At 46.9% G+C, this 15,327-nt stretch overlaps 2 protein-coding genes across 2 annotated transcripts; one reads left to right on the top strand and one right to left on the bottom strand.

Annotated features, from left to right (window-relative positions):
• Positions 1–7,531: 7,531 nt before the first annotated feature.
• On the top strand, positions 7,532–9,445 carry LOC127345895 (uncharacterized). Its single transcript, XM_051372419.1, has one exon. It carries the CDS (start codon positions 7,685–7,687, stop codon positions 8,957–8,959), a length of 1,275 nt encoding a protein of 424 aa, XP_051228379.1. The 5' UTR covers positions 7,532–7,684; the 3' UTR covers positions 8,960–9,445.
• A 941-nt stretch (positions 9,446–10,386) lies between these two features.
• LOC127340460 (cytochrome P450 CYP71D312-like) lies at positions 10,387–10,950 on the bottom strand. Its single transcript, XM_051366202.1, has one exon. The coding sequence runs from the start codon at positions 10,948–10,950 to the stop codon at positions 10,387–10,389; it is 564 nt and encodes a 187-aa protein (XP_051222162.1).
• Positions 10,951–15,327: the final 4,377 nt, after the last annotated feature.

Here is a 15,327-nt window from a genome sequence, read left to right as displayed (position 1 = left end):
TTTGTGTTGACAATTATCCATGAGATAAACATGTTGAAGTTGAAAGCAACTACTGAAACTTATATCTTCCTTTGTGTTGTTTCAAAGCTTTCTACTAATAATTTATTGCTTATGAGTTAACTGTTATGCAAGTCTTATTGATGCTTGTCTTGAAAGTACTATTCATGAAAAGTCTTTGCTATATGATTCAGTTGTTTACTCATTGTCTTCATCATTGCCTCGAATCGCTGCATTCATCTCATGTGCTTTACAATAGTATTGATTAAGATTATGATAGCATGTCACTTCAGAAATTATCCTTGTTATCGTTTACCTACTCGAGGGCGGGTAGGAACTAAGCTTGGGGATGCTTGATACGTCTCAAATGTATCCATAATTTCTTATGTTCCATGCTACTTTTATGATGATACTCACATGTTTTATACACATTATATGCCATTATTATGCATTTTCCGGCACTAACCTATTGACGAGATGCCGAAGAGCCAGTTGCTGTTTTCTGCTGTTTTTGGTTTCAGAAATCCTACAAAGGAAATATTCTCGGAATTGGACGAAATCAACGCCCAGGGGCTTATTTTTCCACGAAGCTTCCAGAAGACCCAGGGAGAAACGAAGTGGGGCCTAAGGGGGGCCCGCGCGGCCCTAGCGTGTGGGGCCCCCGTGACTCCTCCGACTCCGCCCTTCCGCCTACTTAAAGCCTTCGTCGCGAAACCCTCTGTACCGAGAGCCACGATACGGAAAACCTTCCAGAGACGTCGCCGCCGCCAATCCCATCTCGGGGGATTCAGGAGATCGCCTCCGGCACCCTGCCGGAGAGGGAAATCATCTCCCGGAGGGCTCTTCATCGCCATGATCGCCTCCGGATCGATGTGTGAGTAGTTCACCCCTGGACTATGGGTCCATAGCAGTAGCTAGATGGTTGTCTTCTCCTCATTGTGCTATCATTTTAGATCTTGTGAGCTGCCTATCATGATCAAGATCATCTATTTGTAATGCTACATGTTGTGTTTGTTGGGATCCGATGAATATTGAATACTATGTCAAGTTGATTATCAATCTATCATATATGTTGTTTATGTTCTTGCATGCTCTCCGTTTCTAGTAGAGGCTCTGGCCAAGTTGATACTTGTAACTCCAAGAGGGAGTATTTATGCTCGATAGTGGGTTCATGCCTCCATTGAATCTGGGACAGTGACAGAAAGTTCTAAGGTTGTGGATGTGCTGTTGCCACTAGGGATAAAACATCGATGCTTTGTCTAAGGATATTTGTGTTGATTACATTACGCACCATACTTAATGCAATTGTCTGTTGCTTGCAACTTAATACCGGAAGGGGTTCGGATGATAACCTGAAAGTGGACTATTTAGGCATAGATGCATGCTGGATAGCGGTGTATGTACTTTGTCGTAATGCCCTGATTAAATCTCATAGTACTCATCATGATATATGTATGTGCATTGTTATGCCTTCTTTATTTGTCAATTGCCCAACTGTAATTTGTTCACCCAACATGCTATTTATCTTATGGGAGAGACACCACTAGTGAACTGTGGACCCCGGTCCATTCTTTACATCTGAAATACAATCTACTGCAATACTTGTTCTTTACTGTTCTTCGCAAACAAACATCATCATCCACACTATACAATTAATCCTTTGTTTACAGCAAGCCGGTGAGATTGACAACCTCACTGTTACATTGGGGCAAAGTACTTTGATTGTTGTGCAGGTTCCACGTTGGCGCCGGAATCCCTGGTGTTGCGCCGCACTACACTTCGCCGCCATCAACCTTCAACGTGCTTCTTGGCTCCTACTGGTTCGATAAACCTTGGTTTCTTACTGAGGGAAACTTGCTTCTATACGCATCATACCTTCCACTTGGGGTTCCCAACGGACGTGTGCTTTACGCGTATCAACAGTGGGTCAAGGGAGAATTATACAAACGAACTATATCGGGTGTGCTGCAGAGATGTGCTTATCAGACTTGAAGGAGAAGCAATTACAGTTGGAAGAAAAAATACAACTCGAAGAAAAGCACTTACAGTTGGAAGCACATGTACGTACACCACTGAATGGTTCCACGCAACAGGAGGAAGGAACTTCACTTTTCTTGCTCAAAGAGGTGAAGTGGTGTACTAGTTTTTCCAAATCCTTCAAAGGAAGATCTTCGGAAACCCTATCAACATCTTCAGCACCCGAATATAACCAGAGGGGATTCTTGCGAGCTTGAAGAGGATGCACTCGAATCCGCAGGAAGTGTGCGATGATCTGCACACCCGACAGCTCCTCCCCTTCAGTGTTCTGCAGCTCCTGGATACGAGCAATCAGAGACTGAGTGGCCGCTTTTTTCGGCTTTGGCCTCCACGTCCCAGGATTTGCGCCTTTGATCAATGTCTTCCGAGAGTCAAAAGGAGCAAGGCCATACTCTTGAGCATCCGAGGATTCGTCCTTAACAAATAGAGCCATTTCCTGTGCCAGCCTTGGACGAAGTTAGCGAATTTCAAATCAAAATAGCCAAGTTCTGGCCGGATAGGAATATAGACACCACCTACATTGTAGACGGTGTTCTTCGAGTTGTTGAGGCGGAGATAGAAAATGCGTTTCCATAAGCCCCAGTGGGGGTAAATGCCCAGGAAGCATTCGCACAAGGTAATGAAGATGGAGATATGGAGGATAGAGTTGGGCGTCAGCTGATGGAGCTGAATCCCGTAAATAAAGAGAAGACCGCAGAGGAATTCATGGACATGAACGGATAATCCGCGGATGAGGAAGTCAATGAAGGTTACCCAGAAACCTGAAGGAGGAGGAGGGGTACTTTCATCCCCTGGCATCTGCATCGCCTCCTTGTTGAACATGCCCAGATTCTTGAGCATGCGGTGGTCCTGCGACGAGATCTTGGATCTCTCCCATCGGGAGACCTTCTCCTTCTCCACGCGCTCGCCGGTGCCGGGAGCGACGTTCCTGGTGAGCTTGGTTAACGGAGGCATGGTGACGAAGTGGTGGAGCAGAGAGAGGAAGAGAAAGATGGGCGTATGTGGTGCTCAAGGAAGTAGAATGGTAGAGCAATGGCAGGAGTGAATGATGGTGCGACGCAGCGAAGGGTAAAACTGAGCCCAGGGGTAAGAATTTATACCCTGGAAGACGATGAGGCTTGACCATTGGATAAACACGGGAAGATCCTGGTAAAAAGTTTTACAGTTTATTTTGGAGGGGAGGAAGTTACCGCGCGCTTGCCAGGAATATCGGAGGACGTGCAAGCCCCACTTGCGCGACGTGGGGGACGAGCATAAACTTTGGACCCACAAAACAGTGGTCCACCAGAAGTCGTGTCTTCCGGAGGTGGCCACACATGGTTTTCGTCAGCATTGACGTCATGCCGATAAAAAATCTTCGAGTTGCTGGAACAATACATAGTTACGTTAGAAGCAAACTTCAGGAGGCTATGTTCAGATGCAAGCACCTGTTCATATGCTCGGGGGCTACTCTTATCAGAAGTATTGAATATACTTTTGATAAGATCACGTGATGATGATACAAATATAGAGTTGGTTAAATAACAGAAGTTGAGCCTACAACCAAGTGCAAACACTCGGTTGTAGCCTTGGGGTCTACTCCCATCGGGAGCGCTGGTCGCGCACCCGATGAATTATAGAAAGGGCAAAAGAAAGAGAGACAAATAACAAGACAATATGGAGCAGGAGCCGAAGAATTTTTGCGTACATCTTCGAGTTACATGTACTCCCATCGGGAGGTCAAGATATTATTAACATGTTAACTCAAAGAAATAAAGAATTCCAGCAGCCGCCCAAAGGCACTCGACAATATATTCTCAGAGCGTGTCCGCCGCGATAAAAACTCTAAATGCCGTGACTCGACAAAGAGCTCACGAAGGTAAGACCCCAGGATCCGTCTTGTGCGGCGTAGCATCGCATATGAATGCGCTCTTTCACTTTATCCGCATCAACAGATGTGAAGAAAAATCTCGACAGACGCGTTGGGTACTCGATAAAATAAGTTGGAATTCGATTCATGATAAGTCCTGAAGCGGCACGTGTCGAATTACGTCAGTATCCCGAGTTCGAGTCCAGGGACTTGAGCTTGAAGTAGGTTTATGCGGGTTTTCCACGAGAGCAATTAACTGGTACCTGATCCGTCAGAAGAACCAGGCTCATCTACCATTATCCCTGTGCAAAATACACTTAGTGAAAATTGACAATGACTCAAAAGTATTATTAAATAGATGTACGATGGAGATTTTACTAGACTCTACGATTCAAGCAAAAATCTCGGGGGCTACTGACATAGGTATACCGAATAGGCATGCCGAATAAGTACCCTGGATCTATAAGAAAGTATGAAGCCAGTAAACTCGGAGCTTTGGAGGCCCAGAAGGTTGAAGACTTTCGGGTTAGAAAAGTAGAGTTGTAATAGGAACCTTGTATCAATATAGGAAAGGCCCAACGCAGCTCGACAGTTTGTAACTTGTACGACAGGGAAAGCCTCGGTGTTGCCTCCTATATAAATGGGAAGCCGAGGGAGAAATAAGGGATCGAAATCATTGTAACCCTAGCCACCATAACTTTGAGTTGAGCACCTTCGTTCGGCTGAACCTTCGAGATCTACTTGCCCTCTACTTCTTACGAAACCCTAATTCTACAATACATATGCATTGACGAGCTAATCCCTCGTCAGGTTGTCCTTCTACTTAGGTCGCTAGCTCCATTTCTAAAATTTATGTGTCCAATATAAGTATGAGGCTCTAATTTAGTTCACTTCGTATCTATTTTGTTGCAATGGTCGATGATAAATTTTTGTAGCACATTGTGATTGAAGGACGATCTTGCAATACCTAGTGTTGTGCAGAAACATATTGGTAGTGCATTCTCCTTGGTCTTGCAGGATCATCTCTTAGCTTGTCATGTGCTATGTAAATATGAGGCTCCCGATTGTCACTTGTGTGTCGGTGATTACAATATGCACTAGCTAATCAAGGAAAACACAAATGTTGTGCATTTTACTTAGTTCACTGGCTTCATCCCTAGAATTTGTGTACCCAATATAAGTATCAGGCGGAAAATATGTTTATTATGTATCTCTTTTGTTGCAATGGCCGATTATTACACTGAGAGTGGATTTAGTGATCATGTGTATAGCTACGCATGCAATCGATGTCGCTGTCGTTGCACGGGAAGATGTTGCGGGCCATCACACGACGTTGGATCTACGCTGATGATTTGGCGCAGCAAGAGGCGAGCTCAAACACTATCGGTCAACGCAATCGGGAGTTTTTTTAGTGCTAGTGATGTGCTGGTTTGGATCATCTCTCGCGGCCGCACCTTCATGCCGCAACTCGGAACCAAAGCTCCCCTGGCCCAAAATCAACTAAATAAAGCTAGTTAGTATCTCCCACATGTGCTAATAAATAAAATCTCTATGGAACAAAAAAATATGCACCAGATATTGACCTGCATATGGTGGACTTGTGTAGTAAAGTGAATTCAGGAGTTAACTGCAGTGTGCAGATGGAAATGGCATCTGAAAAAATTGAACATGAACAGATGGAGTACTATAAGTTGAACCTGAAGTTTTTCTTATGAGTGAAGTTGATACACATTATTCAGGTTCAAAATTAACTTGATACTGTCTCTTACTGAAATGTAACCTTGAGGCGCTCTAATGTTTTGGCTCGGAAAGAGATGGCTTGAGGCCCAACGAAAAGAGCAGGTGTTACCCCGGCCCAACTACCCAACCCTAGCTCCATCTCAAAGTTCTAAGAGCATCTCCAGTCGCGTCCCCCAAAGCGTCCCCCAAACCGCGCCGGATTGAGCGTTTTGGGGACGTGTTTCGTTCGTGCCGCGATTTGGGGGACGTCGCTCCCCAGTCGCGTCCCCCAAACAAAATTTCGCAAATTTTAAACTTAACTAGATTCGATTAGATTCGTCCAAATTTACATAGATTCGAACGAAATTTGACTAACTTTAAAACTAAACCTAATCTAGAACCGCTTGCGGCGGCCGGAGGCGTCGTAATGCTATTTGGAAGTTGTACATCTCGTCGGTGACGACCTCCTGCTTGCCGCGCTCGTCGACGGGCTCGTCCACGGGCTCGTCCTTCACCAAGCCGCTTGGTCCTGCCTCGCCGTCGTCGGTGAGGTCCACCAGCGGCTTGCCGGAGTCGAGGATGGACATGGCGATCGCCGCGTCCAGGTCGCCCCTCCAGGCGTCCTTGTCGTCCATGGACGCCATGAACGCCGCCCGCAGCCCTGGGCAGTCCTCGGGGTCGTCGCTACTGGCGATGAGCCGCTGCTGCCGCTCGTACTCCGCCAGCAGCGCCGCCTGCGACGCTTCCTCCGGCTCCTCCTTCACCTCCGGCTTCGGGATGAGGAGGGCGCCGCCGCGCCTCCCTTGCTGCCGCCCGCTGCCGCTACCGCCACGCCTCGTGTTGACGGGCGTCGCCCGCTCCTCCATGACCTCCCGTGTGGGGACGGTGGAGGGCGCCGACCGGTACGCCGAGGACGGCGTCGATCGCGCCGATCGCGCCGGTCCCGAGGAAGAAGAGTGCGAGGAGGACGAGTAAGTCGTCCTCCTCGGCTGCCATTGAGGAGACGGCGGCGGCGACGACGGCATCTCCAGCCGCGGAGCGCCGTTGCGGAGGCCGCGGATGACGTTCTCGAGGGTGCGCCCCGGAACGCCCTAGAACAGGGCGCGGCCGTCCTTGTTCCAGCTGTTGGGGCCGCCGACGAGCCCGTCGGTGCTGCGCATCTCGACGTCGTACCCGCACGGAAGTACGGCGTCCACCAGCGTCGTTGTTGTCGACCGCCCACGTCGGATCCCTCCGCTCCTGGGCGGTGAGTTGAGCCCGACGGACGCCTTGACGGCGTCCCACCATTGGTCCGTGCGCGGCTTCGGCGGCGGCGGAACGCCAATGCCGTTCGCGGCCATCTTCCAGCCCGCCGCTGTGGCAGCCCGCATGTCCGCGGGACTGGATACCGGGCGCGATACAGCTTCACGCCTCCGCCACGGTGAGGCTGCCGCGTCCGAAGCCGTTCGCCGCGGCGATCTTGCGGGAGGACGACATTTTTTGAGCGGCGAGGAGAGGATCTGGGAGGGGGAGGCGGCGGCGACGAGAAGGATTATGAGCGGCGCTAACTGCAGGGCGCCTTAAAACAGCGGCGGCAGCGGGTGGTTGCACGCAATAACTCCGGCGCGGACGGCCACGCGGCCATGCACGACGAGACGCGTCCCTGCGTCGCCTGAGAAAACAGGGACGCCATTAACGTCGCTTGACCAAAGGTAGGCGACGGGGTTTTAGCCTTCCGTGCCGCTGACGGGTCGGGCCCGCGTCGGTTGGCCTCGCTGTTCGTTGTGTCCGGCGTCCCGAGCGTCCCCTGTGGGACGGGACGGGCTCGGGACGCCGGACACCGTATAGGGGCGCGCGGACAAAAAGGGCTTTGGGGGATCACGGTGGGCAGCTTTTTGTCCGCCAGCCCCGTCCGTTTGGGGGACGCGACTGGAGATGCTCTAACAGCTCCATTCCAGCGTACAAGCTTGCTCCGTCGCCACCCAGCCGCCTCCCTTCTCGCAGCAGAGCAGAGCCGCCACCCAGCGCCGATCTAGATCCCTGGATCTTCGCGCAAGGCGGCGCGCTCGAGGTGCTTGGCGAGGACCCGGCCGGCGCACGGCAATGAAGGAGGAGGGCGACTGGAGCAGCTGCGAGAGGCGGCTGCACGTCAGCGCCAGGTCCGCTGACAGATCCCTCATTCCGGAATGGGCTTCACTTCCACCGGAGCTTGTCCAAGGAATCGCGTACTGCGTCCTCTCCACCGCCGGCGGCGTCGACACATACACGGACATGAGGGCCGTCTGCCCCAGCTGGCGCTCCGCCATCGCCAAGCCATCTCCGCACGCCGCGTTCGCCGACCACCGTTTCCGTCCACGGCACTGGGTCATGCTCGACCTCAAATCCGAGAGCCGCGACGACGACCACCACGACAGGCTCTTCCTCCACGTCCCCACGGGGCGCTTCCGCCGCCTGCGCCTCCCGGTGCTCCGCGACCACCTCGTCCTCACCGCGTCCGACGGGCTCATCGTGCTCAGAGACAGGGAGCGCCCACGCTTGGCTCGCGTCCTCAACCCCTTGACAGGCGACATGCTCCACTTTGCTGCGCCCTTGTGGGAAGGGTTAGGGTCTGTGGCTACACTGCATGCCGCAGTGAGCGGCGGCGGCGCTCGACCGGCGCTGGTCGTGTGGCGGAAATGGGACAGAAGAGTGCACACGGTCCTGTATGGTGATCCAACCAGCACTGAATTTGCTGAGGGGTACATTGGCAAGGACTTGCTGACTACCATGGTTACCTTCCAAGGGAGCATCTATCTTGCTGGTCAGCAAGGATCGGTATGGAAACTCGTCCCAGCAGAGCACCGCGATCCTGAGCTTCTAGTCGCAGCTCAGATGTCGCCTGATGCGGACATATATTTACAGGAGAACAACATTGCAAATTCTTATCTCGTGGAATCTGCCGGGGAACTTCTGCTCGTTCGCCATCGGGATCAAGCCTTGAAAGTTTTCAGAGTCGATGTCGAGCACAAGATGTTGGAGGAGGTCAAGAGCATCAGCTGCCGCGCACTGTTTCTTGGTGCCGAGAGGTGTGTGTCAGTGGATGCCAATATGCTTCCGTCCATCGACACTGACTGCATATACATGTTTGATTGGGTACAAACTCACATAGAGCGTGTCTTGCATGTCTATAACCTAAGGGACGCCACGATGGACATTATCTACCATCCAAAACAAAGCTTTCACGAGGATCCCTATCATTATTTATTTGGATTAGACATTTACAGTAGTCACTATGGATTTGACATTTACAGTTTTCACAACAACCATCATGTCCGCCCTCTCAGTCTTATTCAGGTTCTCCTCGACTACTGCAACGGCGATACGAGCTCTAATTTTTAAGGATGATCAAGGATTCAAGGACGTGACAATAAATCATCTTCTTACCTCTGTGCTAACACTTGCTTCCTCGGTTCAGTACTTATATTCTTCTTACCAATGTTCTCAGGAGTGTTAAGAGTATTGGCTGTTGAATAGTTATCTGAAATCCAGTTGTCTCTTTTGTCTGTCTTACTACTTGCATCCGGTACTCAATATATGTTGATTTAGTCATATAACTTCATGTGCAGCTAGCAGCTGTTTCCTGCGCAATATGTTGTGTGCTCAAAGTATTACTAGCTTTTTAGATGGTTACGTCCTTGATGCACTTAAGTAGTGTCAGGTTCCGAGGTAGAATGATCTGAACCCGGTTCAACTATATCAGCAGTATAGAGTTTCAGTCTAGAACCTAAGTAATGCAATTTCGTTTATGTGTATTCATGTTTGTGTTGGTTTATTGGACCATCTATATGGAGCACTAAGTAATGGCTGATTTACTGTGTTCCCTGACCCCTTGAGCCATTTCATCCTACAACATCTCTGAATCTAAAACTGCAACTGCATGATTTATGTGATCTTGGCTTGCACCTACAATGAAATGCTGTTGTCCATACACCAAATTCTAGATTGTTCGGTCAATGCTACTGAAGTTGTGGAATACTGGATCATGTCGTACCGTCTATTTTGCGGACAAGAGGCAACCAACGAAGCTCCATATGGCTCGATGTGCAGTGGCTGTTCATCAATGCTTGTTTCAGTCCATCTTCTGACAATGTAGGCTTATTGCAAGCTTCTGATTCTTTTTCTGTACTGCAATGGTAAGGTGTATCCGCCGAAACAAGCAGTATCAGATTCCGGGTAACAGGAACGACATGCTTAGGCCTTTGGGTTCAACCATAGGAAGTATAAGATTGAATTCAATCAAATTGACATGGTTTCAGGTTACTATTTGTGTGATCCCGTTTTAGTAGAATGTATGTCCTTAATTTGATTCTGGTGGTAAGCTGTATATCATCTAGCTACCTGCAGCTCCAAAGTCGTCCGCAGCTTACTGTCTATCTACAGATAGCGAGTAGGACTCACATAAGTTGACGCTTTCTAACAAGTACTCCCTCCGTCCCAAAAATATAAGGCGTCTAAGGATTAGTTAACAAGTACAAATATTTACAATACTAAATCATTATCAATAGACTCACCCTAAAGTATATTTTCTTAATATGTCAATTTGATATTGTAGATGTAAATATTTTTTTTGTAAATATTTGGTCAAAGTTTGTAAGGTTTGACCATTTTGGGATGGAGGGAGTACCATTTTTTACACCCAAAAAGTTCTTTAATTATAAAAGTAAATAAACTTCCTAGTATACAGGTTATTCATACAAGATGTTTTTTTTTGTTTTTCGAATATACATACAAGATGTTAAAACAACATAATCATGTAGACATGAAAATTATAGCATGCCAAAATGATTAGTAGCATTCAACAATAGTTGAGTCCGACGATGCGTCCTTATCCCATACGCCTCGGCCATATCAAGCCTCTCCGGATTACCACTATCGGGGAGGTTCCAGTCGAAGTGGTATAGAAGGCTCGCAAGGGCAAACTCGACGTTCGCCAATACAAACATCCCACTGAACATTCTCTGGCCCTCACCATAGGGGAAGAAGGTGAAGTCCGAGTCACTGCAGTCCGCTTTCTCGCCCTCGAATCTCTCGGGTATGAAGTCACTGGCGTCAGTCCAGTTCTGCCCGTCCCTACCAATCGCCCATGCATTGACGAACAAGGTAGTGCCCGGAAGCACGTCGTAGCCCATGATCCTCCTCCGTTCTGTGCACAGCATCGGGCGGAGCAAAGGCAAAGGAGGGTGCAACCTGAACGTCTCCCTGATGACCATCCGGAGGTAGTGGAGCTGGCCGTCGATGTTCGCCTCGGCCACAGTCTTGCCGTGGAGGACTCGCCGGACTTCAGACTGCGCAATAGCAATTATCCGCGGGTTCCTCATAAGCTCCGACATGGCCCATATTATCGTCGTCTCCGCCTCTGACCCCATCGAGAAAATGTCCTGGTGACATGACAAATGAGATCCGCATGTCATCCTCTATGTACAATAAATTTTTTTTTTTTGGATTATCTTTGACTCCTGATAATTTGTCACTTGCCTTTTTCTTTCGATCTCATGCCGCATTTGAAACGTTGAGCAAGCTGCTGGCTCATGGGTCCCGCATGTCATCCTCTACGAACAATAAAAGTTTCCTTTTTTGGAGTTATTTTTTACCCCTAATTTCTGGTTATTTGCCTTTTTCTTTTGATCTCCTGTCCTGTTTGAAACGATGAGGATGATGTTGACAGGTCGGTCCCACATGTCATCCTCTATGAACAATAAAGGTTTCCTTTGATAGATTTATTTTTGACCCTAATTAATTTCTTGCTATTTCCTTTTTTTATTTTGATCCCCTGCCGCCTTGGAATAGTTGAGGATGCTGCTGCCTCATGGGTCCCGCATGTCATCCTCTCAGAAAGGTAAATGTTTCATTTCTTGGATTTTGTTTACCAACTGATTTTTGGCTTTTTTTGTTGTTTCGATCTCCTGCCGCCTTTAAAACGTTGACAACGCTGCTGCCTCATGGGTCCCCAATGTCAGCTTCCCCGTACTGCAAATCCTCTTTCTGCAAAGGTTTAGCTAGGGTTTAGGGTTTAGGGTTTAGGGTGTAGTGTTTAGGGTCTAGGGTTAGGGTTTAATTAGGGTTTAGTGTTTAGTGTTGTTTAGTGTTGTTTAGGGTTTAGGGTTTAGGGTCTATTGTTTAGGGTTTAGGGTCTAGGGTTTAGGGTTTAGTGTTTAGGGTGTTTAGGGTGTATGTTTAGGGTATAATTAGCGATTAGGGATTAGGGTTTTAGGGTTTAAGGTTTAGGGATCATCGATCGAGTGCACACACACATTATTAGAGGCACCCGCGCCTTTGCGCATAAAGTGCATGCGTATATAAGTGTGTGTTTTGGCCACCAACGATATATAGATCGAGAGAGATTGAAATGTATATATATCCCCAAGAATATGTTCAGATATATATTGAAATATATGCACGAATGATATGTGCAAGGTATGACATGCGCGCATGCACACTAATTGTATATATATATATATATTATGAGGCAACTAATTAATCAAATGTGTTTTCATTCGAGAGAACTTGTCAAAATTCAAGTTAATTAATTTATCAGCGCTAATTAGTTGGTCGCCTGCTTGATGCGCAATGAAGTGTCGTTGGCCTATATTTATGTAGGGCTTAATTAGGGTTTAGGGTTATCTAGCTAGGGTTTTAGGGTGTTAGGGTTAGGGTTAATTAGGGTATAGGGTCTAGGGTTTAGGGTTTAGGGTTTGGGGTTTAGGGTTTAGGGTTTAGGGTCTAGGGTTAGGGTTTAGTGTTTAGTGTTTAGTGCTTAGTGTTTAGGGTTTAGGGTTTAGGGTGTAGTGTCTAGGGTTTAGGGTTTAGTGTTTAGAGTGTTTAGGGTGTATGTTTAGGGTATAATTAGGGATTAGGGATTAGGGTTTTAGGGTTTAAGGTTTAGGGATCATCGATCGAGTGCACACACACATTATTAGAGGCACTCGCACCTTTGCGCATAAAGTGCATGCGTATATAAGTGTGTTTTTGGCCACCAACGATATATAGATCGAGAGAGAGATTGAAATGTATATATATCCCCAAGAATATGTTCATATATATATTGAAATATATGCACGAATGATATGTGCAAGGTATGACATGCGCGCATGCACACTAATTGTATATATATTATATATGAGGAAACTTAATCAAATGTGTTTTTATTCGAGAGAACTTGTCAAAATTCAAGTTAATTAATTTATCAGCGCTAATTAGTTGGTCGCCTGCTTGATGCGCAATGAAGTGTCGTTGGCCTTGATACGTCCAAAACGTATCTACTTTCCCAAACACTTTTGCTATTGTTTTGCCTCTTATTTGTGTATTTTGGATACAACTACTAACGCTGTTTTCAGCAGAATTGTTCTGGTGTCTCGTTTTTGTGCAGAAATCCAACTTTCAGGAAAATCCTCGGAATTTATGCGAAAGGTCTTATTTTTCCAGAAGATTGACGGAGCCAGAAGGGCAAGCCAGGTGGAGGCCCGAGGGCCCCACACACTAGGCCGGCGCGGCCTAGGAGGGGGGCGCGCGGCCCTAGCGTGTGGCCCCCTCGGCTGGCCTCCGACGCCCTCCTTTGGACTACTTAACGCCTTCGACCTAAAAACGCACAGGAGTTAGTCGGAGTCGCCAGAAACCATCCAGTACGCCGCCACCATCGCGAAACTCCATCTCGGGACCAGAAACTCCGTTCTGGCACCTCGCCGGGACGGGGAATTGGAGGAGATCATCGCCATCATCACCACCGACGCCTCTCCATCGACCACCCATGTTTCCCCCATCCATGTGTGAGTAATTCCCCCGCTGTAGGCTGAAGGGGATGGTAGGGATTGGATGAGATTGGTCATGTAATAGCATAAGATTGTTAGGGCATAGTGCCTAGTATCCGTTGTTGGTACTTTTATGATATTGTTGCAACTTGTTATGCCTAGTATCCGGTACTCTATTAAAAGGAGTACCTTAATATCCAGTAGATTCCCTAGAGGCCCGGCTGCCACCGGCTGGTAGGACAAAAGATGTTGTGCAAGTTTCTCATTGCGAGAACGTACGACTATATATGGAACACATGCCTATTGATTGATTAGTACTTGGATACCGTTTTATTATTATCTGAAAATGCCCTGCTTTGATTGCTACATGAGTTTCTCTCATCCATGCAACTCCCGTCATCCATCCCTGTGCCTACAATATTTTAATCCCGCTGTTTACTATAATCACTACTGCTGTCTTTGTTACTCTGGTGCTGTTATTTCACTACTGCTACTGCTATAAAACTGTTACTACTGATAAACTCTTGCGAGCAAGTCTGTTTCCAGGTGCAGCTGAATTGACAACTCCGCTGTTAAGGCTTTCAAGTATTATGTGTCTCCCCTTGTGTCGAATCAATAAATTGGGTTTTACTTCCCGCGAAGACTGTTGCGATCCCCTATACTTGTGGGTCATCAAGACTATTTCCTGGCGCCGTTGCCGGGGAGCATAGCTTTATTTGGAAGTTCACTTGGATTGATATTGTTCGCTGCAAATTCTCCATCATGGGTAAACCTCGCGATACTAAGGTCGCCATATTAACATCCACTACAAGAAAAGGTAGAACTCTGAGTACCTCTGCTGCTCTTGATTCACCATCTGTGATAAGTAAACTTGTTTCACCACCACAAGCTTCAAATGCTGGTACTTCTGCTGAATCTGAAAATTCCTCTTATAATTTTGATGATGCTTCTGATGTGCTTGATAATGATGGTTCGTTAGGATCTTTTCTAGATGCTACAATTGCTAGGTCTAGACAAATTGAAAATACTGAAACTCCTAATGAAAATGCTGCTACACCTGTTAATTCACCTGAGTCTGTTGAATACTCTAGTGATGATCTTGATGAAGATTATGTGGAACTTGATGATGATTTTATTGAAAAATGCAATGCTACTACTGATGCAAGAAAAATTAAAAAGTTGCTTGCAGAACATACTGTTAGATATAAAATGTCTCCTGATCCTAAATTTGCCACATCTCCTATAAACATTAAGGATAAAGATTATGATTTTTCTCTTGATCTATCTCATATAGCTATTGTTGAGAAAACACCCTTTTGTGGTACTGAAAAAGAAAGTGCTGTAGAACACATGATTGAGCTATCTACTCTGAGTAGCTTGTTTTCTGATGATGTTAAGAAGCGTACTTACTTTGTTGCTAAAATCTTTCCATTCTCATTAAAGGATGACGCTAAAACTTGGTATAACAGTTTGCCACCTGATTCTATTAATAGTCCAAAAGAATTGCTTGATATTTTCTTCCGGAAATACTTTCCTTCTAGTGCTCAACATATTGCTTTGCAGAGAATTTATAATTTTGACCAGGAAGATGGAGAGAAATTGCCTGAGGCTTGGGCGAGATTTTGCGCTCTTATTAGAGCTTGGCCTGAACATGATTTGGAAAAGCATGATTTACTTGATATATTCTATAGTGGACTAACCATTGAGTCTAGGGCATTCCTGGATAGTTGTGCTGGTTGTGTTTTCAGGAAAAGAACTCAGGCAGAAAGTGAAGAATTATTGGCTAAAATAGGCCGGAATCATGATGATTGGTCTACACCTGAACCAACCCCGACACCGATATTGAAGAAGAGGGGTGTGATTAAATTAAATGATGAAGATATGATGGAAGCCAAGAAATATCTTAAAGAGAAGGGTATTAAATCCGAAGATGTGAAGAATTTACCTCCCATAGAAGATTTA

Source organism: Lolium perenne, chromosome 3 (assembly GCF_019359855.2).
Source record: "Lolium perenne isolate Kyuss_39 chromosome 3, Kyuss_2.0, whole genome shotgun sequence".
NCBI lineage: Eukaryota > Viridiplantae > Streptophyta > Magnoliopsida > Poales > Poaceae > Lolium > Lolium perenne.
Note: the sequence above shows the minus strand (reverse complement) of the source record. Positions and strands in the feature narration are given on the sequence as shown.

Excerpts from the sequence above, each read along its gene's own strand:
- LOC127345895 (XM_051372419.1), top strand. The coding sequence starts at position 7,685 with ATGAAGGAGGAGGGCGACTGGAGCAGCTGCGAGAGGCGGCTGCACGTC.
- LOC127340460 (XM_051366202.1), bottom strand. The coding sequence starts at position 10,950 with ATGTCGGAGCTTATGAGGAACCCGCGGATAATTGCTATTGCGCAGTCT.